Source organism: Ursus americanus, chromosome 3 (assembly GCF_024610735.1).
Source record: "Ursus americanus isolate L20-20 chromosome 3, mUrsAme1.1.p, whole genome shotgun sequence".
Lineage (NCBI taxonomy): Eukaryota > Metazoa > Chordata > Mammalia > Carnivora > Ursidae > Ursus > Ursus americanus.
In genome coordinates this window covers 49,693,635-49,719,659 of record NC_142129.1, presented here as the reverse complement: position 1 = coordinate 49,719,659, position 26,025 = coordinate 49,693,635, and the positions used below count along the sequence as shown (strand labels likewise).

Below are 26,025 nucleotides of genomic sequence, written 5' to 3'. Positions count from 1 at the left end.
CTGCCACCTGCTGGTATAGTATCAGAATTTAGTGGCTCAACTCACTCCTGCCCCCTTCTGCTTTGTAGGACACAAGACTGGAAAGGTAATTCTCCCACCCCTATAGAATACCACAGGGCAGTTTTATCATATTTTGACATACTGTTTTAAGTTCTATTTTTCTTGTCACCCTTCAGGACCTTTTTGTGGAACCATAAGTAGCAAAAAAAAGAAAAAGATGATGTATCTCACAACCAGAAATGCAGGTATGTTTTAAATACTTTTTGAAAAGTTCAAGTAAGGTAGCTTTATAGCATTAATTAATGTGGCATAAGCTCTTTAACTATATAATTTTAAATGAAAGTGACTCAGATTAATACCCAGTTTTAAGGGGCTATCACTTGAACACACGGTACAATATAATATGAAGACATTATTTTAATTTTAATATTATATATACTCATACTGTCACCAGAGTGTTTTGTTTATGAGTATAGTTTACAATAAAATGAATTGGTTAGGATTTATGCTTGTATTAATGAAGGAACAATGTTATTAAAACTATTCAGAAAACTTTGATGGTAATTTATGTATCATTTCTAAAGAAATGCCTTTAGGAAGATGCTAGAAGAGTTATGATTAAGGGCAACTATATTTTGCCTTAACATTGTCCATGATACTTTTGGGAAGATAGTACTGGACCAAACAAATCTTAGTCTGATCTAGTAGGATTCTCTCTTAAATCTTTTAGACTTAAAGAAAGATAAATATGACAGCTACCATAGTTATTCTTTTCAGTTCTAGAGGCTGATTAGGCATGATAGGCAGCTCTTTAAATGAGAGGGCCTTCCGAAAGGAATTAATAATCTTAAAGTACTTCTAGACTTCAGAGCTGCCTCTACACTAGTTACAAACGAAATACCATACTATAAAGGAAATAATATATAATAATAAATAATAATAATGGGAAAATAGACTCTACCTTAATATTGGTTTAATCTTCTGTGGAGAAATTTTGCAAAGAATGAGTTGCTGTTAAGATAATAACCTAAAGAAGAAGTGTTATTACTGGAGATTGAGAGTTATAACCCTAATAACAGATAATATACTATTTCAAATCCACTTTGGCCTTATTATTCATTAAATATATGTCCTTACAGCTTTCTTGCAAAAAAAAAAAAACTTGGAATTTTCTCATTGACTAAGATTTAATTTTGGAATGTGTTTTGACTGAAAATAATTTGGCTCTAACGTTTTATACATAAATTCATAATCTTAAAATTTAATTGTCAGTATGTTCATATGCATTTTATTGTTTATTAAACTGAGTCAACACACAGTAGTTATTCATTTATATTATTGGAAAAGCACACTCATTCTGTGGGACTGATGTAAGCAGCCACAGTAGGTGTACTGCCGTCTTTCTTATCTGATAACGCACTAGTTGGCTGAAAAAATTACATAGGCTAATTTGCAGTTTGATTACGTATATTAAAGGAATTATTTCTACTGATGAATTGGTAAGAAAGGTTTTAATGGATAGAATATATGATAAAGATAAAACACAGGCATTTTCTAGCTTACACAAATTTTTAAGGGCAAATGGATAGAAGACAACCAAGCTCTTATTGAACAGAATTGCAGAGATTTTTCATCCATCTAAAAGATAACCGAATATGACGATTTTCCATTTTCCTTTTACATTCAGAATTTGATCGTCATGAAATCCAGATATATGAGGAGGTAGCCAAAATGCCTCCCTTCCAGAGAAAGACATTAGTATTGATAGGAGCTCAAGGTGTGGGACGAAGAAGCTTGAAAAACAGGTTCATAGTGTTGAATCCCACTAGATTTGGAACTACAGTGCCATGTAAGTTTTCTCTCTTTGCTGTTTAATCGGCATCAAAGAGTAGGGTGGGGCAGATTATTATTTTTATTCCCAAATAATTTTTTTATTATGCCAGTGGAAATGAACTAGGAGAAGATATTGAAAAACTCAGTGACTCTACAGCTGTCTTGAAATAGTGCTGTAGCCCTGTTGGCTTGCTGCCTGGTGGCAGTTGCTTCTCCAAACTCTGTAGTCCAGAAATGTTTGTTAAATGCAAGTGTTAGGAGTTGTGGCAAAATCAGCACTAACTGTGTATTTTCTTGTGCAACTGATGTTTATCTGAAAAGTTGTTTTTGTTTTGTTTTACCTATTTTAGTGTAAAGAAAAGAGGGAAACATGCTGGATCCTCAGACCCCCTAGTGTGGCCATCCCTTTGTGAATTTTATGCATTCTCACTTGTAGCTCTATCCTGCAAGTTCATTAACCTGATTTTTGATAGCACATCCACAGCAATTCATCTTCCTGAGCAAGCAGCATTAATTAAAGTCACAAAGGTTGACACATAAAATAAAAATAATACTGATGAGAAGTATAACCATTTAATTAACCAGACATTCATCTTATTATCTTTGTATTCTTTCCCTATTTGCATTTTTACATGGGAAATTAAATAATGATGTCAGAAGTGTGCTTGATAAGAATGGAATCACATCAAGGAGTTAGAGTGATGTCATAGACTTGTTATAAGGACTAATATACATTTGTCTTTATTTTAGAAATATGTGGGACCTTACATGCTCTCTGCCCTGAACAATGCAGGAGACAAGCCAGCGTTGTCTTTATAACCCCTTTCTGTGCTTCTATTGCTTACCAAGCCCCCTTTTCATTAACATTATTTCTTTAGGTATAATTAATGCCATTAAGCTGTTAATTCTTAGCCTAATGTCATTCCATCTCTTTTAGGTGAATTTTAGAGTTTATCTGCTTTCGTCTAGTATATTTTGAGGTTTAATTTTCAGTGCGTTTAGCAATTTTATTGCTAAAATTCTTATGGATTGGTTGGGGGAGTAATAACCTTGTGTGTGCTATTTGTAATCCCTTCAGGTTAAGGCCTTGGATTCCACTGTAGGCACTGTAAGTCACTAAATTCAGACAAATACTGGTTAAATAGTTAAGAAAATAAAAACCTCACTGTGACCAAAGTATTTTAAGTATTTTATTTCTCATTTTTATCAAGTTAATACATGTACAGACTTTAATCATAGATATGTTCTTAAAGATATGTTCTTAAAGATATGTAATGGAAAAATTAACTGCCTGTGTTGCTGTACCCTACCTTTGGCCTATTTACCAGAAACAGTTGCTTTTCGTGTTTGTTGCTATTTATTTTGGTAGTCTTCCATATTTCTTTATAATGCCATCATTCTGCAATTTCTTGCTTTAACCAATGTAAGCTTATCTGTTGACTTCCTGACTGTCTTCCCAATATAAAAATAATTCTACTTTCAGTTCACTGAATTTTACTTTCTTCTCCCTCTCCTTCTCCCTCTCCTTCCATCCAGCAATTGATGGAGTTCCTTTTTTCTTCCTGTCTTTCCCTTAATTTCATATGTGTATGTGTATAATTTTATTTTAAACCAAAGACTCATCCAATAAGTCATATTTATTTTCTTGGAGACCTCTGTCTCAGAACCATAGATCTTCCTGCTTCAGTGAGGACGAGATGCTGTCCATTCTGGCTGCCCCACTGTTAACATGCGAATGTTACCCTTTGTTGTTTTCCTGGGTTGGCAGCAGCCTTGCTATGTTGGAACATATCTGCTTGGAACTTCGCAAGAAATGGTGTATGAGATAGAATTTATTTATCTTTGTATTTGAAGATGTTTATTTTCTGTCCTATAATTGATTGTTTAACCAAGAATAGAAATTTGAGATTGCAAACTCAAAAGATGTTACTCTTGAATCCAGTTCTGTTGAGGCCAGTGCCTTTGTAATCTTTGTTCTTTCATACGTGACCTTATTCTTCTTTCACAGACATTCAGGGTCTTTTGTTTGTTTCATTTTGTTGTTTTTCAGTATTTTGAAATTTAATGATGATGTACCTTCATGTACATCTTTCTTTATTCATTGTGCTGATGATCAGTGGGCTCTTCAGACTAGAGATTCCTGTCCCTTGGGTCTGGAAAATTACTATTTCTTGGATGATTTCTCCATGTTCTCTCTGTTCACTTTTTCTAGAATCTCTGTTTGCTGGATGTTGAGCATCCTGGATTCATCTTCTCAGTGTCTGTCTGTCTCTCTCTCTCTCTCTCTTATGATGATGTTGTCTATCCCTTTATCTTTTTGTTCTACTCTTTAAAAGATTACCTTGAGTTCGTTACTTTCTCTTCCATCAATGTTTTATCATGTGTAATCTTATTTTTCATTTTAGGATTTTCTGTTTGCTTGTGGGGGGCTATATCTTATGTATCTCTAAGAATAGTAAATAGTGTATTTTTTTAGGTTTTTGTCTATATATAGCTAAATTACTCTGCTTTCTTCTGGGTTACTTTTTCTGTTTATGGTGTGTTTGTGTTTGTTTTCTCGTTTATGCTAGAGAATTTTTTCCTTTTATGTACCAATCCTTGGCTGTACATCCATACTTAAGTATTAAAACTGATTGGAAGCTCTGTGTACTTGAGCAGGTCTTGGCAACTGGCTGAGCTTTATTTTATGAGATGGCAAGGAGACAGCTGTTTTGTTGGGGGAGCCAAAAAGTTGGCGTAAAGTATTTTCGGGGGGAGCTGTTAAATTTTCCAGAGAAGAGTTTTCAGATATCCCCCTGCTGAGACTGTTCTCTAACAAGATGAAGAGGGAGAAGGTATAGATTAACCTGCTCCATATGCATAATTATATCCCGGCCTCTAGTTTTTAGCACCTTGCTTCAAAGCCCTAAATCTCTTCTGGGGATAAAGTAGTCCTACTCTCATCCATAGCTCTCTAACACTTTATAGCTTACTCTTCCTTAATTTCTTTTAATAATATTTATAGTTTTCAGTGTACAAGCTGTATGCTTTTTTATCAAATTTATTCCCAAGTATTTCAGTTTTCCTAATTTCCTTTTCAGATTCATTACAAGTGTATAGAAATACACCTGATTCATTTTTTAAATAATTTTTTTTATTATTTGAGAGAGACAGAGATAGCGAGAGAGAGCATGAGTGGGGAGGAGAGGAAGAAACAGGCTCCCTGCGGAGTCCGATGCAGGGCACAATCCCAAGACTCTGGGATCATGACCTCAGCCGAAGGCAGACTCTTAACCTTGACTGAGCCACCCAAGCGGGTATCCTTTAACCTTGCTGAACTCGTTGATTTGTTGTAATGTTTTTGCAAATTTCTCAGGATTTTCTGTACACAAGATCATGTTATCTGCAAACAGAGACAGTTTTCCTTATTCCTTTAAACTGGGTGCCCTTTAGTTCTTTTACTTGTCGAATTGCCCTGATTAGAACCTCCAGGGCAGTGTGGAAGTGGCAAAAGTGGACGTCCTTGTCTTGTTCATGATCTTAGAGGGATACTATTCAGTCTTTCATCACTAAATATGATGTTAGCTGTGGGTTTTTTGTAGATAACCATCATCAGGTTGGAGAAATTCTCTTCTATTCCTAGTTCATTGACTTTTATCATGAGAAGTTACTATATTTTACCAAATGTTTTTTCTTCATTTATTGAGATGGTAACATGATTTTTGGGTTTTATTCTTTTACATTAATTGTGTTCCTGTGGTAAATTCCATTTAGCCGTGGTGTATAATCCTTTTTATATGCTTCTAGAATCAGTTTGCTAGTATTTTGTTGAGTATTTATGCAGCTATATTCATAGGAGATACTGGTCCATAGATTTCATTTCTTATGATGTTGCTGATGTTGATATTTGTGGTAATACTAAACTCATAGATTGAATTGGGAAGTGTTCCTTTCACTTCTATTTTTTGGAAGAGTTTGTAAAGGATTGATGTTAATTCTTCTTTAAATGTTTCATAGAGTTTACCCTTGAAGCCATTCGATCCCTGGGTTATTTTTGCAGGAGGTTTTGATTACTGATTCAGTCTTCTTATTTTTCGTAAGTCTACTGAGGCTTTCTGTTTCTTTTTAATGGGTTTCAGAATTTCTGCAGTACCCATGGTAATATCTCCTCTTTTATTTCTGATTTTAGTAATTCAAGTTCTCTCTCTTCTCTTTTTGGTTAGTCTCCCTAAAGGTTTGTCACTTTTGGTGTTCTTTCGGAAAAAAAACCAACATTTGCTTTTGTTGATTTTTCTATATTGGTTTTCTGTTCTCTGTTTAATTAATTTCTGTTATCGTCCTTATTATTTTCTTCTTTTTCTAGGTTTAGTTTGCTATTTTTCCATTTTCTTTAGGTGGAATATTAGGTTACTGGATTGAGATCTTCATTTTTAACAGGCATTTGCAGCTATAAATTTCCCTAGAAGCAACTGTTTTAGCTACATCTCATAATTTTTGGTATTGTGTCCTTGTTTCCATTCATCTCAAAGTATTTTCTAATTACATTGTGATTTCCTATTTGACCCATTGGTTGTTTAGGAGCACATTGTTTAATTTCCACATATTTTTGCGTTTCCCAAATTTCTTCTGTTACTGATTTCCAGTTCATTCCATTGTGGTTAGTGAACATTGTATGATTTTACCTTTTTAAAACTCATTGAGACTTACTTTATAACCTCAGATATGGTCTGTTTGGAAGAAAGTTCCAGGTATACTTGGGAAGAATGTGTATTCTGCTATCATTGGGTGAAGTCTTCTACAGATGTCTCTTAGGTTTAGTTGGTTTATAGTATTGTTCAAGCCTTTTATTTCCTTGTTGATCTCCTGCCTGTTTGTTCTATCCATTATTTGAAGGTGTGGTATTGAAGTCTCCAAATATTATTGTTGACTTAATTATTTCTCCCTTCAATTCTGTCAGTTTTTACAGTACATGTTTTGGGAATTCTGTTGTTAGATGCATATATGTTTGTATTTTTAAAATCTTTTTGATGGATTGACACTTCTGTCATTATAAAATGTTCTTTGTCTCTAGTAAGTTTTTGTCTTTATTTTATGTGAGATATATATATATCTCCACTACAGGTCTGTTTGTATGGGGTATTTTTTAGTCCTTTTACTTTCAACCTACTGATGTCTTTGAATCTAAAGTGTGTCTTTTGGAGACAGACATGTAGTTGGGTCATGGTGTTTTGTTTGTTTAAATCCATTCTGCCAGTCTCTGCCTTTTAATTTGAATATTTTATCCACTTAATGTAAATGTCCCTCACTGTGGGTTTACCTGATTGTTTCCCCATGATTAGGTTCAGGTCATGCATTATTAGAAAAACATAAATCATGTTTTATCCTTCTCTGAACATTACATAGTAGGTCCATCTTGTTAATCTGTCCCATTACTGATGATGTTAACTTTGATTATTGATTTACATCATGTCTGATAGATTTCTTCAGTGTAAAAGGTAACTTTTCTTCCATTTGTCATTAATAAGTAATCTTAATAAATCTGTTCAAAGATATTTTGAAACTGTGTAAGTATTCTCCTCAACAGACTTTTACCCAATTGTTGTAGTATCCATCAATAATTCCTTAATTTAAAATCTTTTCCTGAATTTGGGGAAACAACTACTAGGACACTAAAATCCTTTCTGACATTGTTTGAATACACATTCATTTCCTAGTATCCTTGTAGGTAGGTCATTTGACGAATTTGTTTCTGGCAAGTATAGAAATGTGGTTTGTTGAATGGCTGAGCTCTTTGGGAGTACAAACAGGAAACAGCTTTATTTTCATCTAACCACTGACTTCATCCATGCTGTGTTACATCTTCTTTCTCTCTACTTTTCCCTCAGCCCCCTAAAAGATTCAGTAACTTTCCAGTCACTTTCAGTTATAAGAACTGTGTCATTTTCCCAAATAAGACTTTATTTTGGGTGTTTAAAAAAAAAGGCTACTCCAATTCACAATCTCAACGTTGCATCCAGTTCATTGTTTCTCCCTTCCTCACAGCTCATTTCTGATCCTTGGCTTGGGACCTATATTGTAAGGGGAAGAGTATAGTTTGTTTTATTACTCTCCCTTCACATCCTACTCTGCTGCTTCTGGTTTTCATGGTCAGGGCAGGAAGAGTGGGGAATAAAGGGTTGTCGTGTAAAATCTTGCCTTTTGGAGACTGGAGTTCTTTATGTCACAAATGCCCAAATACTGTCTCTTCATTGAAGTAGGTTCTTTGGAGACTCTGTAGAGACCTCCATACTTTGCCATTCCCTGGCCAGGGTATTATGATCTCCAGCTGTCCCCTTGAGACCATGCCAAGCTCCAGTCCCATACTTCATATTCTCTTTTGCTTGGTTTTCTACCCTTCATTCTGTCTTTCTGTGCAGGATACTTTCAGTACAGTTCAGCCAGGCTATCTTTTGAATGCACAAACACAGACACACATACACACCCCACAGGAAACTCATTCCTGCTTTGCCAAACAGTGGGAGTGCAAATCACCCCACTGCTACAGTATGTCATCATGGGTTTTCCGAATTCATCAGGGAGAATCATTTTACCATGGGGTAAGGGAGAAAAATATAAAGCGTTCTTCCCTGAACGTACAATTCATAACCTCAGTGACTCCTTTCTGAGTATATAAAAGATAGAGTAGGTGGACAGATGATCCTAGGACCAAGTTGGCCACTTTTTAGTAAACTCTGTAAGAGGAGGCTATATATCCTTAGCATTTTAGCTTCTACTTGGGACTTGAGGGACACTGTGAAACTGCAAAAAGAAAAAAAAAAAAACAACCTTATTCAGCATTCTGTTTAGAAATATAACAAACACAAAGTAACTTCTCTTTACGGAATTATGACCATATTATTCATATAAAAATTTCCATACTTTTTTTCCTACTTAACACACTGGTCTTTATTTTCTTCAGATTCCTCAAACTTATCATTTATACCTTTTTGTTCTTATTGGTCAGTGTGGAACACCCTGTCTCCCAGATCTTCAAATGCTTGAATTTTACTTTTAATTCAGATCTCACCTTCTCGGAGGCCTTTACTTACCATTCCATCTAAAGGAGCCTCCCCAGTACCTAGTGCTTATGTTTCAGCACTTAAATTCTTATTTTTTATTTGACTACTCACCTATCTCCACATTCAAGAACATGTCCCATGAGAACAGAGAGCTGCTTTGTTTTTTGTACTTCTGTAGACCAAGAATCTAGAGTAGGGTCTGGCACATAGGATATACCCAAGAAATATTTGATGAATAAATGAATGAACATTATATCATGAGTTTTTTCCTCACAAGTCATTGTATATTTTTATGTAAATATTAATCCTACAACAACAATAAAACAAGCAACCCAATTCAGAAATGGGCAAAGAACTTGAATAGACATTCCTCCAGAGAAGATCTGCAAATGGCCAATAAACACATGGAAAGATGCTGAACATCACTGATCATTAGGGAAATGCAAATCAAAACCCCAAAAATATACCACTTGATACCCATTAGGGGATGGTATTATACGTTAAAAAAAAATAATAACAAGTGCTGGCAAAGATATAGAGATATTAGAACACTTGTATATTACTGATGGGAATGTAAAATGGTATACTTCTGGGGAAAACAGTATAGCAGTTCCTCAAAAAAATAAACATAGCATTATGTATGATCTAGCAATTCAACTTATAGGTATATACCCAAAAGAATTGAAAGCAGGGACTGGGATATTTGTACATGAATATTCATAGCATTATTTACAATAGCCAAAAAGAAATAGTCAAATGTCCATCAATGTATAAATGGGTAAACTAAGTTATATGTACAGGCAATGGAATATTATTCAACCTTAAAAAAGAATGAAATTCTGACCCATGCAATAATATGGATGAACCTTGAAAACATTATGCTGAATGAAGTAAGCTAGATACAAAAGGACAGATATTGTACAATTCCTTTTATATGAGATACCTAGAATAATAAAATTCATAGAGACAGAAAGTGAAGTAGTGGTTACCAGGGCCTAGGAGAGGGTGTAATGGAAAATCTGTTTAATGGACACAGAGTTTCATGTGGGATGATGAAAAGTTCTGGAAATGGATAGTGGTTGCACAACAATATGAATGTACTTAATGCCACCAAAGTGTGTATTTAAAAATGTTTAAAATGATCAATTTTATGTTACGTCTATTTTACCATGATAAACCTAAAAAAAAAAAAATAACTTCTTAATATTCCAGCATATAAGTATAGTGTTATTGCCCATTTATATGGTTTGGATAGTTATGTTTGTTATAAGAGATAATAAAGTGCGTATATATAAATCTCGAATATAAAATTATTAGATCAAAAAATATATAGAGATGTTTCAATTTCTTGATTTCTTAGTGCCAAATTAATTTCTAGAAAGATAGGCTGTTTTGCCTTTCAATAGTAAATAAACAAATATTTTAGTGAGGATTCCAATCTGAATTTTTATATAGAAAGATTTAAACATCAGGGTAACTCTCACTTCTTCATATAATGTAGGTGTGTTTTACTTCTCTTTAAATCATTCACATTTATATAGCGTCTATTTTTTTTTAAGTCACACAATCAACACACACACACAACCACTGCAAAAGTGTGACAAGTTTGCCTAATTCCTGATATATAGTATTGTGCTGCATGTTGTCAGGTGGTATAGATCAGGAAGTCTCATAAGGAAGGAGGTAAATGCTGGGATTGTATTAAATTGATTTTTCTTGGGTTGCCTGGGTGACTCAGTTAAGCGTCTGCCTTCACCTGGGATCCAGCCCCGACTCTGGCTCCCTGCTCAGTGGGGAACCTGCTTCTCCCTTTCTCTTTGTACCTCTCGCCTGTTTGTGCTCTCTCTTGCTCTTTCTCTCTCTCAAATAAATAAATAAAATCTTAAAAGAAATAGATTTTTCTTTACATATTACTAAATGATTCTAAAATAGAAAAAATTATTAATCCACGGGGATGGGCTACCTTATGAATCAAGTTTGATTGACATCTTGAGTTTAATTAACAAAAAAATATTACTTTGTTGTTTCCTCATTATTTGAAGAGCTATAAAAATTTAGAATTTTGCCATGATGATTAAATTCTAAGAAATCAGATTGTTTGCTTAGCATATAAACCTAAGAAATGAGTTGTAGTGACCCTATTCTAATTTCTCTGTCTTAAGAATGGAAAGGGACTTAAATATGTGGCAATATAGTTTTTGGGTTTTGATTTTTGTTTTGCCGTGTTTTGTTTGAGTTTTCACTGGAGAATGAGCTTGTAGTTAAAGCTCACTTGTGAACTAAGGGCACCTGGGTGGTTCAGTCAGTTAAGCGCTCAGGTCATGATCTCTGGGTTGTGGAATCAAGTCCTGCGTTGGGCTCTGTGCTCAGCACAGAGTTTTGAGATTCTCTCTCTCCTCTCCCCCCTGCCCCCGCTTGTATGCATGCTCCCCCTTTCTGTCTCTTTAAATGGATAAATAAAATATTTTTAAATTTTTCACTTGTAAACTAAAAACATTTTGCCAAGCATTAAGATTCTCTCAACATGGAGGTGGTGATGGGGGCAATATGTGTGGCTATACATATTTATTTCAAGCAGCACATTCCCATATATGGTTTCACTGTAGAGCTTCACCAAAAAAAAGTACTCTTCTAAAATTATATTCACAGATATTGAGCCAAGTCCTAGTACGTGTGCTTAATGATATCCTCAGATATTCTACATGTATAAGTACTTGATTTATATCTGATCTAGCCAAAATCAGGATAAGGCTAAACTGTAACATAACATACACACACACACAAATTACTTTTCTTCTTCCAAGCTAGCGTTAACAAATTGGTAGAGTACCTAACTGCATCTTTGCAACAGTTTGAAAGAGAATTTCCTTTCCTATGCTAGCCCAAGTTGCAAAGGAGTTGTATATCTCTGGAAGTGCTTAGAACTCCAAACTATCAGACAAAAACGATCTTCTAAATTTCTACTTGGTCTGTTTACTTTTATTCTCTCAGAAAAAAATAGGTTAGAGTAGAGGAAGTTAATAGAACATAACAACATCAAGTGTGGCTAAATCCACCACCAATTTGCAGAACAGAACAGTTAACATTTCAGAGTATCAATAAGTAGGAGGTTAAAATAAGGTTTGGTGTTAGGGTGAGGAAAAGGATAGATAATTGGTGGGTAAAACTATGCTTCAGAAGATGGATAATACCAACTAAAAATAGAATTTTGCTCACTTGTTGGGTGCTCAGTTAAGAAGTGTTCAAGTGTAAATTGCTTAGGGGGAATGCTGGTGGCAACTGGAAAAGGTATTCACATACAATATACCTCACTCTTATTGTAGGACTCAGTTAAGAATTTTAATTTAGGACTCTGTTTCTATGTAAATATATTTTCAGTTTCAAGCTGACTTCATAAAAGCACTTTTTTTAAATATAAATTGTGTATTGGGGACTATCTCTTAAGACATTCCTATAGGTTAGGGGTCAGCAAACTTTTTAATTAAAGGGCCACAGAGTAAATATTTTAGGCATTGTGGGCCCTCTGGTCTGTGTCACAACTACTACACCATTGTAAAATGAATGAAACCATAGGTAATAAAACAAATGTGCTATAGCTGTGGTCTAATAATACTTTATTTACAAAAATAAGAAGCAAACCAGATTTGGCCATAGGTCATAATTTGCCAACCCCAAACTTAATGGAAAAATGTAAAGCTATCCTGTGCATTTTAGTCTCAATTTTAATACCCTGTGTTCTCTTTGTATAAATTCTCAACATTATTTTAGTTACTTCACGGAAGCCAAGGGAAGATGAAAAAGATGGTCAGGCATATAAATTTGTGTCACGGTCTGAGATGGAAGCAGATATTAAAGCTGGAAAATATTTGGAACATGGGGAATATGAAGGAAATCTCTATGGAACCAAAATAGATTCTATTCTTGAAGTTGTCCAAACTGGACGAACTTGTATTTTGGATGTCAACCCACAAGTAAGCTGCATGGATTCCAAAGCTGTTTTTAAAATTTTAATTCCTGTGGAGTTTTTGTTGGGTTTTATTTTCAGATCATGAGGGTGCCTCTTTCTATTACCTGTTGGTGATAGAGAACCTTTTTATGCATCCACAGCTAGTTAAATAAATCTCTGTTCAAAAATTAACCAACAGAGGTTTGGATAGCAATAGAACTTGATAGAAGTTTAGTATTTACTTACTTGCTAAGGTAACATGTAAATGCATGTGTTAGGAAATGTTGATTTTAAAATTTCAGCAAAGCTGCAACATAAAGAATAAAGAAAGTCACACCCCTTCCCAACCAACACACACACACACATACACACACTGTTCTCTTCCCTCTCATTCCCTCCCTCTCTCACTGACCCCTTCTCACCCCTCAACACTCAACCCAACTTAACTTCCGTACTCAGAGATAATTATTGATAGTTTGGTATATATCTTTGTCATTTTAGTATGCCTTAAATACAGGTATATATCTATATAATTTTATTAGATTTTTTTGTGGGTTTTCTATTTTTCTTTTTTACATAAATAGGAAAATTCCATATAGATTCTTTAGCTTTTTTCCATTAAATCTTTCTCTTGAAGATCTTTTCATGTCAGTTGCTGTAGAGCGTTTTTAGTTCTTCGTAATTGCTGCATAGTGTTTTACAGTACCAGTGTATATTAATTTATATAAGCACTCTCAACAGACACAGATTATTTCTGCTTTTTCAATATTAACAGAATTCTACAAGTAACATAGAAAGCATTTACATCGTTCTTGGTGATTTTTGCATCATTAAGTTCAGTACTTTCCTCCGTTCAAGAGGATTAAAGGGTAGTATGACTGAGGTCAGAACACAGTTAATGAATCACTATTTTAGGAAAGTACTGTATGTAATCAAAAGGCTAGAAGGGGGCAAGTATTATATCCTTCATCCTTGGTGAGAGGGCAGACAGACTTTGATTAGTTAGCATTTATTATAAATTAAAAGGTAACATAATACAAATTCTAATCCCATATAAATTGGTTTGCAACTGTTCTTCCACACAGGCCCTGAAAGTGCTGAGGACATCTGAGTTCATGCCCTATGTTGTATTTATTGCTGCTCCAGAGCTAGAGACATTACGTGCCATGCACAAGGCAGTGGTGGATGCTGGTATCACTACTAAGCTTTTGACGGTGAGCGGTTCTTTTCAGGCTAACAATATTATTTTACTCCTAAGATTTTTTTTTCTTTTGGGCATGTTTAATTCTAGTCATATTTACGAAATGAATACACTGTATGATGTATTACAGAATAAACATTCATGAGATGTAGCTAGGATTTGGAACAGTATGGCCTTTACTTAAAAATCATTGTTCACTTTATTTATTTTAAAACACGAGTTTAGGGGTGCTTGGGTGGTTCAGTTGGTTAAGCATTTGTCTTTGGCTCAGCTTGTATTTTCAGGGTCCTGGGATCAAGCACCACGTCAGGGTCTCTGCTCAGCAGGGAGTGCTCCCCCCCCCTCTCAAATAAATAAATAAAAATCTTACACAAGTTTATTCCCCTGCTACAAATAAAATGGAGCAGTATTAAAATATGCCTATTAATCCAACTCTCATTTTGCCAGTAAGGAAATTGGGCTCCAAGACCATTAACAAGCATATTCATCATAAGGTTTAGTACTGGTAGTTAGTTCTGACTTTTAGTTTCTGTTACATGTTTCCCCTTGTTCTTCCTCTCTCTCTTTTCATATTATGGGAAATTTAAAATACATACGAAAGAGGAAAAAAATGAACTCCCATATTCCCATCACCTAGGTTCAGCAATGGATGGCCATTTCTGTTTCAATTAGACTTCTCTTCACTTCCTCCCTAACTTGAATTATTTTAAAGCAAATCTTTGATATGTCAACCGTAAATATTTCATTATCTATCTCTAAAAGATAAAAGACTTTTTAAACATAACCATAACACCATTAACACAAAAACATTAAAAAGAGCAACTTCTTAGTGTCATCAGTATACCATCCATATTTGAATTTCTCCAAGATTTATAATTTTTTTTACAGTTAATTTAACTCGGATCCATATAAGATCAACATATTGCATTTACTTCATGTCTTCTAAATTTCTTCCCCCCCCAGCTTGAGGATAATTGACCTATAATAGACTGTACATACTGAAAGTGTACAACTTGGTAAGTCTGGGCATATGTATACCCCATAAAGCCATCACAGCAGGATAATAGACGTGTCCATCACCTCCAAGGGTGTCCTTGTGCCCTTTCAGGATCCCTCCCTCCCACTGCATCTTCTTCTGTCTACACTGTTTCTGATAAACCTTGAAATCACATAGTGTTAATCCTCTTTGTTCTCTTTCAGGTTTCGCCATGTCTCTATTTAACTTTTTGAATATCTGAAACATAGTTGTAGTAAGTGCTTTCATGTCATCATGTACTAATTCTGACATTTGTGTTAGTTCTGGATCAGTTTTGACTTGAATGACTTTTCTCCTCACATTGGCCATATTTTCTGCTTCTTTTCCTAGTAATTTATTATTGGTTGCCAGACACTGAGCTTTGTTCTAGGATGTACTTTTTGGGAAATAGTTTGTTCCTTTCAGGTGTTGCTTTTAAAATGTGTTAGGTAAGACCAGAACCGTTCTTAATCTGGGGGCAATTATTTTCCACTCCTTGGCAAGACCATTTGAGGACTCTTCCAAATGGCATGTGCATCAAGGTTTTCTGTTCTTCCTGGTGAGAAGAGGTCCTGTTCCTGGCTCAGGTCGAACACTTCTCATTTTTTCTGGTGGTTCTCTGGTGGCCTCAGGTAGGTTTACACTGCCCTGATTGGTATACAGCTATAAGCTGGAAGAGGGGACCATTTGCAAGTCTCCGAAGTTCTCTCTCCATGCTGCTGTTCTGTTCAGGTATTCTGTCCTGTGAACTCTTGCCACCTTGGTCTCTGGGCTCTCAGCTCTGTCCCATCTTGGAATGTTGGGTAGGCTCCTTCTGGGCTCCACCTTGTGTATTGTAGCCTAGAAGGTCTTTTAAGACAATAAGCTGGGGTAGTTGTAGGGCTCACTTCATTTGTTTCCTGTTTCTGCAAGATATCAGTCTTTTGTTGCCTCACACACAAGGTCTTAAAAACTGTTGTTCCGTACATATTGTCTGTTTTCATTGTCAGGTAGTAGGGTTAGTCTGATGTCTATTACTACATCTTAGCTGGAAGCAGACATCCATTTACTTTTTCTAATCTGTAAATTCTCACTCCCCACTTCCCCTGTCTTGTAACTTTCTAATTTAGTTGTTCAGTGGGTTAGAGCGCCTGGGTGGCTCAGTTGGTTAAGGATTCAGCTCTTGATTTGGGCTCAGATCATGATCTCAGGGTTGAGGGATCAAGCTCCTGCTCTAACAACAAAAAAGTTGGGTCAGTTATCCTATAGAGTGCTTCAAAGTCTAGATTTTACCAATTTTGTCCCCATTGTGTCATTTTCTCTCTATTCCCTGTGAACTAATAGAAGCTTGGACAGATATAAGTTTACTTTTTCCCCCAAGAATAATTAATAACTGATACTTCTTGTCTTGTTAGATTATGAGTTATATGAAAGGCTCTCTCTTTTTTGTGATAAGATCAGTCAGTGGGTTCAAATGTTGTGAGCCTGATCTGTAAAGTTCTCCAGTAGCTTTTTGCCTAGTGATTTTGGCAAGTTTTATTCATCTTTGCCTGGATCACTTATGTTTTAGGGATTGTAAAATGATAACACTCAAGTTTGTCATTCTTTCTGAATGTATAAACTAGAGTTCTTCTAAGAAATAACCTTTCCTCATCAACTAGTTGATTACTCTGAAGTAGAGTTCTTGCAGGAAAGTCAGGGTATATGCTGATACTTTCCTTTTGATGGGTCAGTTTTCAGAATAATGGATTTGTTCTGAGAGCCCCCAGAAGCAACAGGTGATCAAATAAAATTTGTTTTCTTTGTCTTTTAGTTTTGTTATGAGCACCTGATGTGAGTTTTTGATGTGGTTACTCTATTACAGTTATTCTTATTGGTGCTCAGATTGTCCCATTTTTGACCAATAGGAGCTTATTTAAGTTGGCCCTTGAGACCTTATTTCATGAGCCCAGTAGTCTCAGCTTCCTTGCTAAATGGTATGACAGATGTTCCAGGCTCCTCTTGTACATTTTCTGTTCTAGGCCAGGTATCAGCTGTTTTTTCAAAAGCTCTGGTTCCTTTTAGAGTAAAAGGTATTTTAAGACCATAGTACCAGGGGTGCACATTGTCCACAAGATTGATCATTGTTTCTAGCTATACCTTTCAGGTAGACAGCTAGGATATATGTTTTCTGTTGTATGTATGAAGGAAACCATATCATGAATTCATATTGCTATATCCCATTCAGATGCAGAATTACAAGGTTTTTATTTAACCTCTTTTATCTTATCTCCATTCTGAGTACTGAGTATCCCAGTTCTCAAAAACACTGGGAATGTTAGAATATTGCTCATTTGCTTTATCCCACAGTACACACACAACAGCCTGAGAATAAGTACACCAACACTACCAGGTGTGATTACCATGAACTAGTTTTTTGGTGGATTGTGGTTTTTTTTGTTTTCAGTGGTGGTGGTGGTGGTGGTGGTGGTGGTGATGGTGGGTTTTGTTTGTTTGTTTGTTTGTTTTTGTCCTTAAGGTTTATCTCACTGAGTATATGCAGTCAAATAGCTGTGTTTTAAAGTCTCTTGGAATACTTCCTCTCTGTGTACTTAGTTTAGTTACTACTCTTTTTGATGTTTAAATTGGCCCAAGTTTAGCTTGCAGGAATATTCAGTTTGTCTTCTGAGTTTTTTTAACTTAACCCCAATAATCTTTGATGACTCTTTTCTTCCTAGCTAGATAAGCTGTTCCAGGATTTCTTACGTATTTCTTGGACCAGACCTGGAACCAGCCATCCAAAAAACCTGGTTCCTTTTGGTGGGAAATGGTATTTAGAGACAATATAGGTGCTAAAGTTGTGTTCTCAACTTAGTTGCTCATTGTTTCCAGGCTTTTCAGTGGCCAGATATAGGAAATAAATTTTTCTTTTTTAGAAAACACACATCATTTGTTCAGTTTGATAATTCCAGTTTAAACTTTCCATTATTTTACTTAACTTCTTTGACTCTATATTTGTCTTTTTTCTTATGCTGAAAATCTTGGTTCCTGATGACATTAATATAATTTCTTACTTTACGTATATAAACTAAGAACCCACTCTATATATAATTTCTGAGTAACAGTATCTATATTGATGTCAACAGTATGATTATTGAAAACTTTTAAGTTTCAGGCTTTTAAAAAATTGTTCCTAAGATATATCCCACTGGGTATTATTTTATTTTAAAGTTACTGAAATAACTCCTTTCTACGTGGTTAAACCATCAACTTGAAACACAGGTTTGTTTCATTTTGCTTTCGATTTTTAGGTATTGTTCTTGTTTTTATTCGAATTTAATTTTGTTGTATAATTCTATACATTGCATAGTTCTAAAGTAAATCTTAACAGAAAATCTGGTTTTTCTCTGACCTTTCCACTCCCACCTACATAGGTCATCATTTTCATGATATTTTTTAATATACGCAAGTATGTATGTGTATCCTCCCTTCTTCATTTCTTACATAAAAAGTAGCCTATTATATTCAGTAGTCTGCCTGCATTTTCCACTTACCAATATATTTAGAGATTCTCTATGGCCATATATGGAGATTCTTTATTCTTTTTTTCCATCTGTATGGTGTACTCCACTATTGTTACAGGATGGTCATTGTCAAAAAAAATTTTTTTTTTCTTAAATGAAGCAGATTGCTAATGACTGTAATAGGTAAGAATTGTTTTCAAGTTGAACTGAGGCTGTTTGCACATCTATCACAAAAGATATTTTAGTTGTTTCAAACTGACTTAGAGATGTCAGTGAAAATATTAACTGAAATGTGTTAGTGTCCCTCAGGCCTATTTGGAACTCTTTTCTCTTTCTACACTTCTGTGTTTTCACCAAATTCATTATCTTATATACCACTGTTACACTGATTATTCCTAGTTCGTGAATAGGTAACCCAGAATTCAGAGCTCTGACTTGCATAACCCATCGCTACTTAGCTTACATCTGCACTTGGATGTCTCCCAAGACATCTTAAACTTGACATGAACAAAGTAGAATATTGTGTTCTCCACCCTCAAAAAATTGTGCTCTCCCTACTCCCACTCCCCAACTCTGCATTTTCTACAGCTTCTTCTTTCTACATTTTGATTCAACCATTCATTCATTCATTCATTCATTCATTCATCACTTTTCACATTCAACCCATCAGCCAGTCTTGATGATTTTATCACCAAAATATATTTCCAGTGTGCCATTATTTCCATCTCCTCTTTTTCCATCACAAGCCGGCAGTGTCTTTCTATTGCATATGAGTTCTCCACAACCTAGCTTATACTCATCTCAAGGTATTATCTCTGCCCTCAGTCCCTCTATCCATCCTGGTCTTTCAGTATCTTAAACACATCAAGGTCATTTCCCTCCCGGATTTTGAATTGCTGTTTCCTCTGCCTCGAATGCTTCCCCCGCCCATTATAGTTCTCAGTGTAAATGTCATTTAATACTCAGTATCTTTGTAATCACTCTATCTAAAATAGAATTCTCAAAGTTCTTTGTTCTGGTTGGTTTCTTTTATAGTACTCATTACAACTTGGAAGCTTTTGTATTTATTTGCCCTTAGTCTGTCTCTTCCTCTGGAGGGTAGGAACGCACTCCGTCTGTCTTATTCATTGTTATATCCACAGATGATGAAACATAGTAGACACTTTAATAGGAATCAATAAATATTTGAAGAACATGTAGAAATACTGTGAAATTTCAAAACAGTTGCAATTTAATGAAAAGCTTTATTTGCTCATGCAGAACCTATTACTTAGTCATTCCCTACATCATTCCAAAATGACTAGAAATATTATACAAGATATAAACAATGCTAGCTAAAGAAATAAATATGTGTGTGTGTGTGTGTTGTTGGGGGTAGGGAGCATGTAGTTAGTCTTCAAAATACATTTCTAATATTCTCTTTCCTAGAGATAAGCAACAGATTTGGCTTTGAGCTTAATAGGCACTGCAAAATGGTTTCCATGATCTCAGAGCCCGTAAGATAAAAATCTTTTGAGCTCTTTCCACCGTCTTTCTGTGCCGCCATAATAATACACATGAATGTCTTGGCAGATGCTCTCAAGAGCATTTACACTCCTGAAAGGAGAGGCAAATGCCAGGTTCCATGCTCCAAAGTCATTAACCAGTTTCTAACTGTGATGATGAAGCACAGTTACATTGGCGAATTTGAAATCATTGATGATCCCAGAGCTGGGAAAATTGTTGTGAACCTCATAAGCAGGTTAAACAAGTGTGGAGTGTTCAGCCCAGATTTGATATACAACTCAAAGATCTAAAAAATGGCAGAATAATCTGCTCCTCTCCCACCAGTTTGGTTTCATTGTACTGACAACCTCAGCTGGCATCATGGACCATGAAGAAGCAAGACAAAAACACACAGAAGGGAACATCCTGGGATTCTTTTTCTAGGGATGTAATCCATACATGCAAATTAAAAAAAAAAATCGTTTGAAAAGAATGATATAGTTGGGCTGGAAACCTGCAATAATTCTTTTATTACCTTAGATTTCACCTTGAGATTATTGTCAGCAGTTGTTTAATTAGGAATCTTATCCTAAGATCAATGAAAACAGAAGATAGAGAATACTTATAAAGCAAACATGATCACTGCTGGAAAGACTAGAATATGAACAGGTGGTAATGTCTGTTTTAACACTATATAGATTAGATTTTGAGCATTAATATCAGAATCAACATAAAAGTCCCAATGTGCTTATTTCTTATGTTCACTTTGAATCGGTGTTTGAGCAAGGAAATACACATTATGATAGAAACATTTCCTTTTAATACTCTTTGACAGGACTCTGACTTGAAGAAAACAGTGGACGAAAGTGCACGGATTCAAAGAGCATACAACCACTATTTTGATTTGATCATCATAAACGACAATCTAGACAAAGCCTTTGAGAAACTACAAACTGCCATAGAGAAGCTGAGAATGGAGCCACAGTGGGTCCCAATCAGCTGGGTTTACTGATGATTCAATAAGGTTCATAATGGAAATAAAACTTTTTAAAAGTGACTGCAACAAATAAGCCTTCTACTGAGAAAATACATGCACAGATAGAAGATATCTGCCAAGTTCAGGCATTTTTATTGTGTAGATTGAAATACCAGTACACTATTCTGAATTTTTATATAAAATGTGGTTGGGAAGGTGTACTAATATATAATTTATCTTAATTTTTCTAACTTTTTATGGATAATCTTTCTATTCATACCACATAAAGAAATGCGTTGAAGCATTTTGTATATGTTTTGATTTAGTACCCTTGCCTTTTTCATCAAAGGAATTTTCAAATCCTTCATTCTCACATTGGTCTCCCATTTTCACTGTGATAATGAATACTTGAAATAGTTTTGTAAAGCTGTCCTTTAGTTCAGTATTTAACGAGTGAAGGATCAGTTACTCTTTATTAGGAGAAAATAATAAGTTATTGGCCTTCTTTCCTAATATAAGTTCTTATAGAAGCAGAACTGTAATGTCCATACGTTCCAAGTCTGACATCAGAAGTCCGCTCAACACTACATGGTTTCATTATTTCAGAGATAGATGGCTATCCATTATAAATTAAGCAGATACATTGGGGTTTTTTTCCCTTCATTTCCATCTTGAGGGAAAAAGTGAAGAGCAGTACTTTGCACTCTCATTTGTTGACATGACAGGCTGATGCTAAGTGAATGTGTACACAGCAAGCAAGGCCGTGCAGGCTAAGAGGGTGCCTTATCCTGTAACACATAACACAGCAAAATGACACAAAAAGTTGATTTTCACATGTAGAAATTTGACAAAAATGAACCTGCTTTCGACAGTTTTTTATTAGGATATGGTCAGCAAATGTATCATGCCTTTGCAAATTTCTGTGATGCTTTAAAATGCCTCTAAGTTTGCAAGTGGGGGATTTTGTGAACAATCAGCATGCTTTTTGAAGTGTGATGTAATTGTTAGAATATATGTTAAATCTGTTGTGTTGAGAACCAAGTCCATTGGACAACTTATGAGATTTGGAAATAACTGTCAGCTGTCTTATCTATTATATATAAAATATACATTATATAATATGTACATTGTATGTATTATATAATATATATTAAGGTTTTATATATTTTTTTACATTTCTGTTAGGAAATGCACTTTTTTGTTTAATAAGTAGGAAAACAGCTCTCTTTTAGATGCGTTAACATGTTCAGATTTTTAAAATTCATCTCAGTTAATATCTTCCTTTAGGATTCTTGGATGGTATAAATTCTTCCTCAAACATATTCAGAGATGTAGCTCATCATGAAGCTAAGTCAGCCATGTTTTATATTGCTGCCAGCTTCTCACAGGAACAGTATTCGCACCTGTCGGGTTAGGTGCTTGTGGTCATCTTTGTCCATGGTAGGCATCAGGCACCTGGCTGTTGAACTTGTTTTCTCCTCAGCAAAGCTGTCACATGGAACGCCAGCCAGGAGGGCTTAGAGGGAAGAGAAAATACATGGCAATAAGCAGTTACGCACACATTGCTTTCAATCTTCTTCACAATGAAACAAAACATCCAAGTTGCTGTATTGTTAAGATTGGAAATGTATAGGTATTTTTTTTTATTCTAGAGTTTCATATCCAGAACACAAATTCATGTTCTTTGTCCTAAGATTGGGAATTAGTGGTAAAATGGATCATACCCTTTTAATAACTTTGGTAATTTTTAAACCACAAATATTTACATCAAATTCTCGGCTTCTCAAAGCAACCTGAATCAAAGCACAGTGTTGAGGTAAGGTCTTAAGATTTAGTGTTTCAACACACTTAATTTTAAGAGAAATATCATTTCCATGCTCTCAGGAAATGTGCTGTCTTCTGTGGTGTGCCTTCATGCTGCTGCACGGAGCCTCTTTGAACAGCTTTGGGATCATTGTAGCAGCACGAGAAGTTTATCCACAAAATATTTCAACTGTCTTGACATAATGGAGATGATTTTTACATCACATGTATTTTTAGCCTTATCATATGGTTTAAAATGCATATTATTTAGAAAATAGTCTATACTTAAAGGAATGATTTCTATTATAAATGGTATTCATGACTAACTAGTTAATATACACTAGATCCCCCATAATATAAATGAAATAATGCTGTCTAGTTTATTTCAGTCTAGATGCCAGAGCTGAAGAGAATAAATTCAGAAAATTTCACTGTATCTCAGTAGAGTCATTGAACTTGAACTGAAGTCCCATCTGAGTCTGCAGGACCCGGTAGAGCTCTACTGGAGCAAAGAGTCCCGGAGGCCTCAGGATTCGCCCAAGGTAGTGAGAGTATAGTTGTAATCAATGACATATGAACTTCTTTTGTGGGAAATATCTAAAATAATTAGCTTTACTGAAGAGAAAATGGTTTAAAGTGATGCTAAACAATTGGTAATAGTTAAAATACACATGCACGTGCAAACGTCTTTGGGAAACATGTGCCAATACATTAATGCACCTGAGGATTCTTTGTGGACAGAAAAGTGTCCACATTCAGCGTTCAGGGCATGACTGTTTATACAACTAAATATTATATTTATATACGTATTATTTTCAAATGTACAAACACCCGTAGAGGTGATGTTCCTGGATAAGTCATGTAACACTATAACTAGAGGAATATATGTGATGCACTGCAAATAGAGTTTCACTTTTATTCCAGCCACAGCTTGATTATGCAGTCTTAATTTGTTTGATATTGGATATTATCAAATATCCAATACATCAGGACTTTTACTTTTGCCAATTCTTAACTATACAATTGCTGAACATAGCTTTGTAAAATAGAAATCCTATCATAAACCCAGTAGCCTGAACCCTAGAGTCTAGACTATAATAAATTTACTTATAATAGCTTATCAGGACAAGTTTTCTTTAAAAGAGCAAATTGGTTATTAACACAAATTTAGAAAATAATGCAAATTAGCAATAAAATACAATAGTGTAGCATTATAGATTATGGCCAGATACTGCTTTGACCATACTATCCCAATGACAATAAAAGATGATCTTTGCTTTAAAAATTCATTAAATTGGTACTTATTGCTAGGCAAAACAGTAAGTGTCATAATCTGGTGATTGGAGTTGATTGTCAAGATGGATAGCCGTGGAGTTAGGTACAATTATTTTGAACTGATAAATATTGAACATTAAAGCTTTGAAAATTGGTCAAAATAGTGGTCTACTTAACATTGTACTTTTATGACTTCTGAAACAACACTCCATTCTCCAGAAATCACAGGCTAGGGAGCCAGTAATTTTGTAGTGATGAATCTTTATAATACGGAAAAAGAAATCCTGAACTTTTATGTACATATATAGGTCATTTTTTTAATGTCTGAGTCACCATATATATATATGTATAGCCATATGTATAATATGTAAAATTCTCCCAAAATACATGAATAATAAAACTAAATGTGTTCACCCATGTAACTATAGTGTTCTTAAATGTTTACTCCCAAATTCTTAGACATTCTGAAACTTTTTACACATTGTTTTATAAGGCTCTAGTTTTACCTTATAAGGCTTGTAGTTTTACTAATCTCCTTTCCGAAAAATACGAAATTAAGCTCAGGAAATTATTATAATTTAATTTCCTTAAGCAAAAAGGACAGAGTTCTAGATGGCAGCCTCTTGGGAAATACTTATTTAAACTTTCAAATGAATTTGTGATATGGTTCAGGCTTAGAGATTATGGTAACTGCCCTCCTCTTGTTCCAATGAATTTGCTGTGAGAATTCATGTAATAACATCTGTAATGTATTTTAAATTCTTGAGCAAAATTCAGCATTTTAAATAATGGGATTGTATATAGTACAAGTGAATATTCACAACCTTTTAAGAATACAGTCAACGAATAATTCAGCATCATCATTGTTTGAGTATACACTGTATATCTGAAGAAGATAATAATTCTGTAATTCCTTAAGGTAAGATTATTTTTAAATTACATTTTTGTTAGCTTCAAGTTTTATTCATTATTCTTTTTTTAATATGTTCCATAATTCATTATGTTACTTTTTGTGTTCCTGGAATGATTTAGTGCACAGAATCAAAAATGAGTCTTTAATACACTAAAAAGTGAAGGAATGATATCTCATTTCTAAGGTAAGAATTTTAAAGCATGGTTTGTACCACTTCTGCAGTACATTGCACTACTTTCTTTGAAATAATCTCTTTTTTTAAAAACAGAGATGGTGTACTTCTAGCTGAGATCCTAATTCTGATTCTGACCATGCAACCTTTGATAAAATTTATATTTCCCTTTGCTTTTAATAAAGTTAAATAAGGCTAGCTTAATATTTGTCATGACCTTAAATTACAAGAAGTAATTTGTAACTCTGATGTGATAAATGCTAGACTGGAAAAGCCTTCTTATTAGGCTACTTTATCTATTATATGTATTCACTTACATTAAGGTTGTTTTTCTTTTAGTTCTTTTAAGATGTATCTTTCAGAGGTAGCATAATGAATGGTACACACCATTCAAGAATCCTACCTTCAGTTTTAAAACAGCTCTGAGGAGGGTCTGTTCTGCTCTCTTGTAGCCTTAGTCAGGAGGTCCATTTTAGTTTAGAATCCCACTTTCAGTCCAAACCTTTAACCAATTCTTGTTGTTACTCACAGCAAATCAGATAAAATTTAAGCAATCCAGTACTCTGACATCCAAGACATTCTGATCTTTGGCCCTTAAAGCTACCCTACCTTAGTTCTCATGCCTGAAATTTATCACTGCAGGCCTATTGTTTAACCCTTAGTAGTATCAAGTTTAAAAGGCATCTGGTTCTTTATAGGGAGAACTGTTGTTAGGTGCAATTAGTGGACCTTGAATCCAACATGAAGACATCTTAGTTGCGTTCTCTTTCTAATTGCTTCACAGCCATTGGCTAATAAGGCAGTGCAGTGGTAAATCTGACTTGCCTCCTCCACACACCAAAGTCAGCCAGAAGTGACAGTTCCTTCCCCCTTTTTTTTCCCTACCA

At 34.8% G+C, this 26,025-nt stretch overlaps 2 protein-coding genes and 1 pseudogene across 8 annotated transcripts in view; 2 read left to right on the top strand and 1 right to left on the bottom strand.

Annotated features, from left to right (window-relative positions):
- PALS2 (protein associated with LIN7 2, MAGUK p55 family member) overlaps positions 1-21,279 on the top strand; it is a 108,315-nt gene extending 87,036 nt beyond the window's left edge. For all 7 annotated transcript variants that reach the window (XM_045793013.2, XM_045793014.2, XM_087860964.1 and 4 more), the window contains 5 exons: positions 177-245; positions 1,688-1,849; positions 12,639-12,841; positions 13,902-14,030; positions 20,835-21,279. In XM_045793013.2, coding sequence (XP_045648969.1) covers positions 177-245; positions 1,688-1,849; positions 12,639-12,841; positions 13,902-14,030; positions 20,835-21,011 — 740 coding nt within the window. In that variant the 3' untranslated portion in view covers positions 21,012-21,279. The remainder of the gene's footprint in view (positions 1-176; positions 246-1,687; positions 1,850-12,638; positions 12,842-13,901; positions 14,031-20,834) is intronic.
- On the top strand, positions 20,031-20,828 carry LOC123789165 (small ribosomal subunit protein uS8 pseudogene; annotated as a pseudogene).
- A 556-nt stretch (positions 21,280-21,835) lies between the features above and the next one.
- Positions 21,836-26,025, bottom strand: part of GSDME (gasdermin E) — a 76,483-nt gene continuing 72,293 nt past the window's right edge. The window contains exon 11 of the mRNA XM_045793020.2: positions 21,836-22,491. The gene's annotated coding sequence lies outside the window, so the exon portion shown is untranslated. The remainder of the gene's footprint in view (positions 22,492-26,025) is intronic.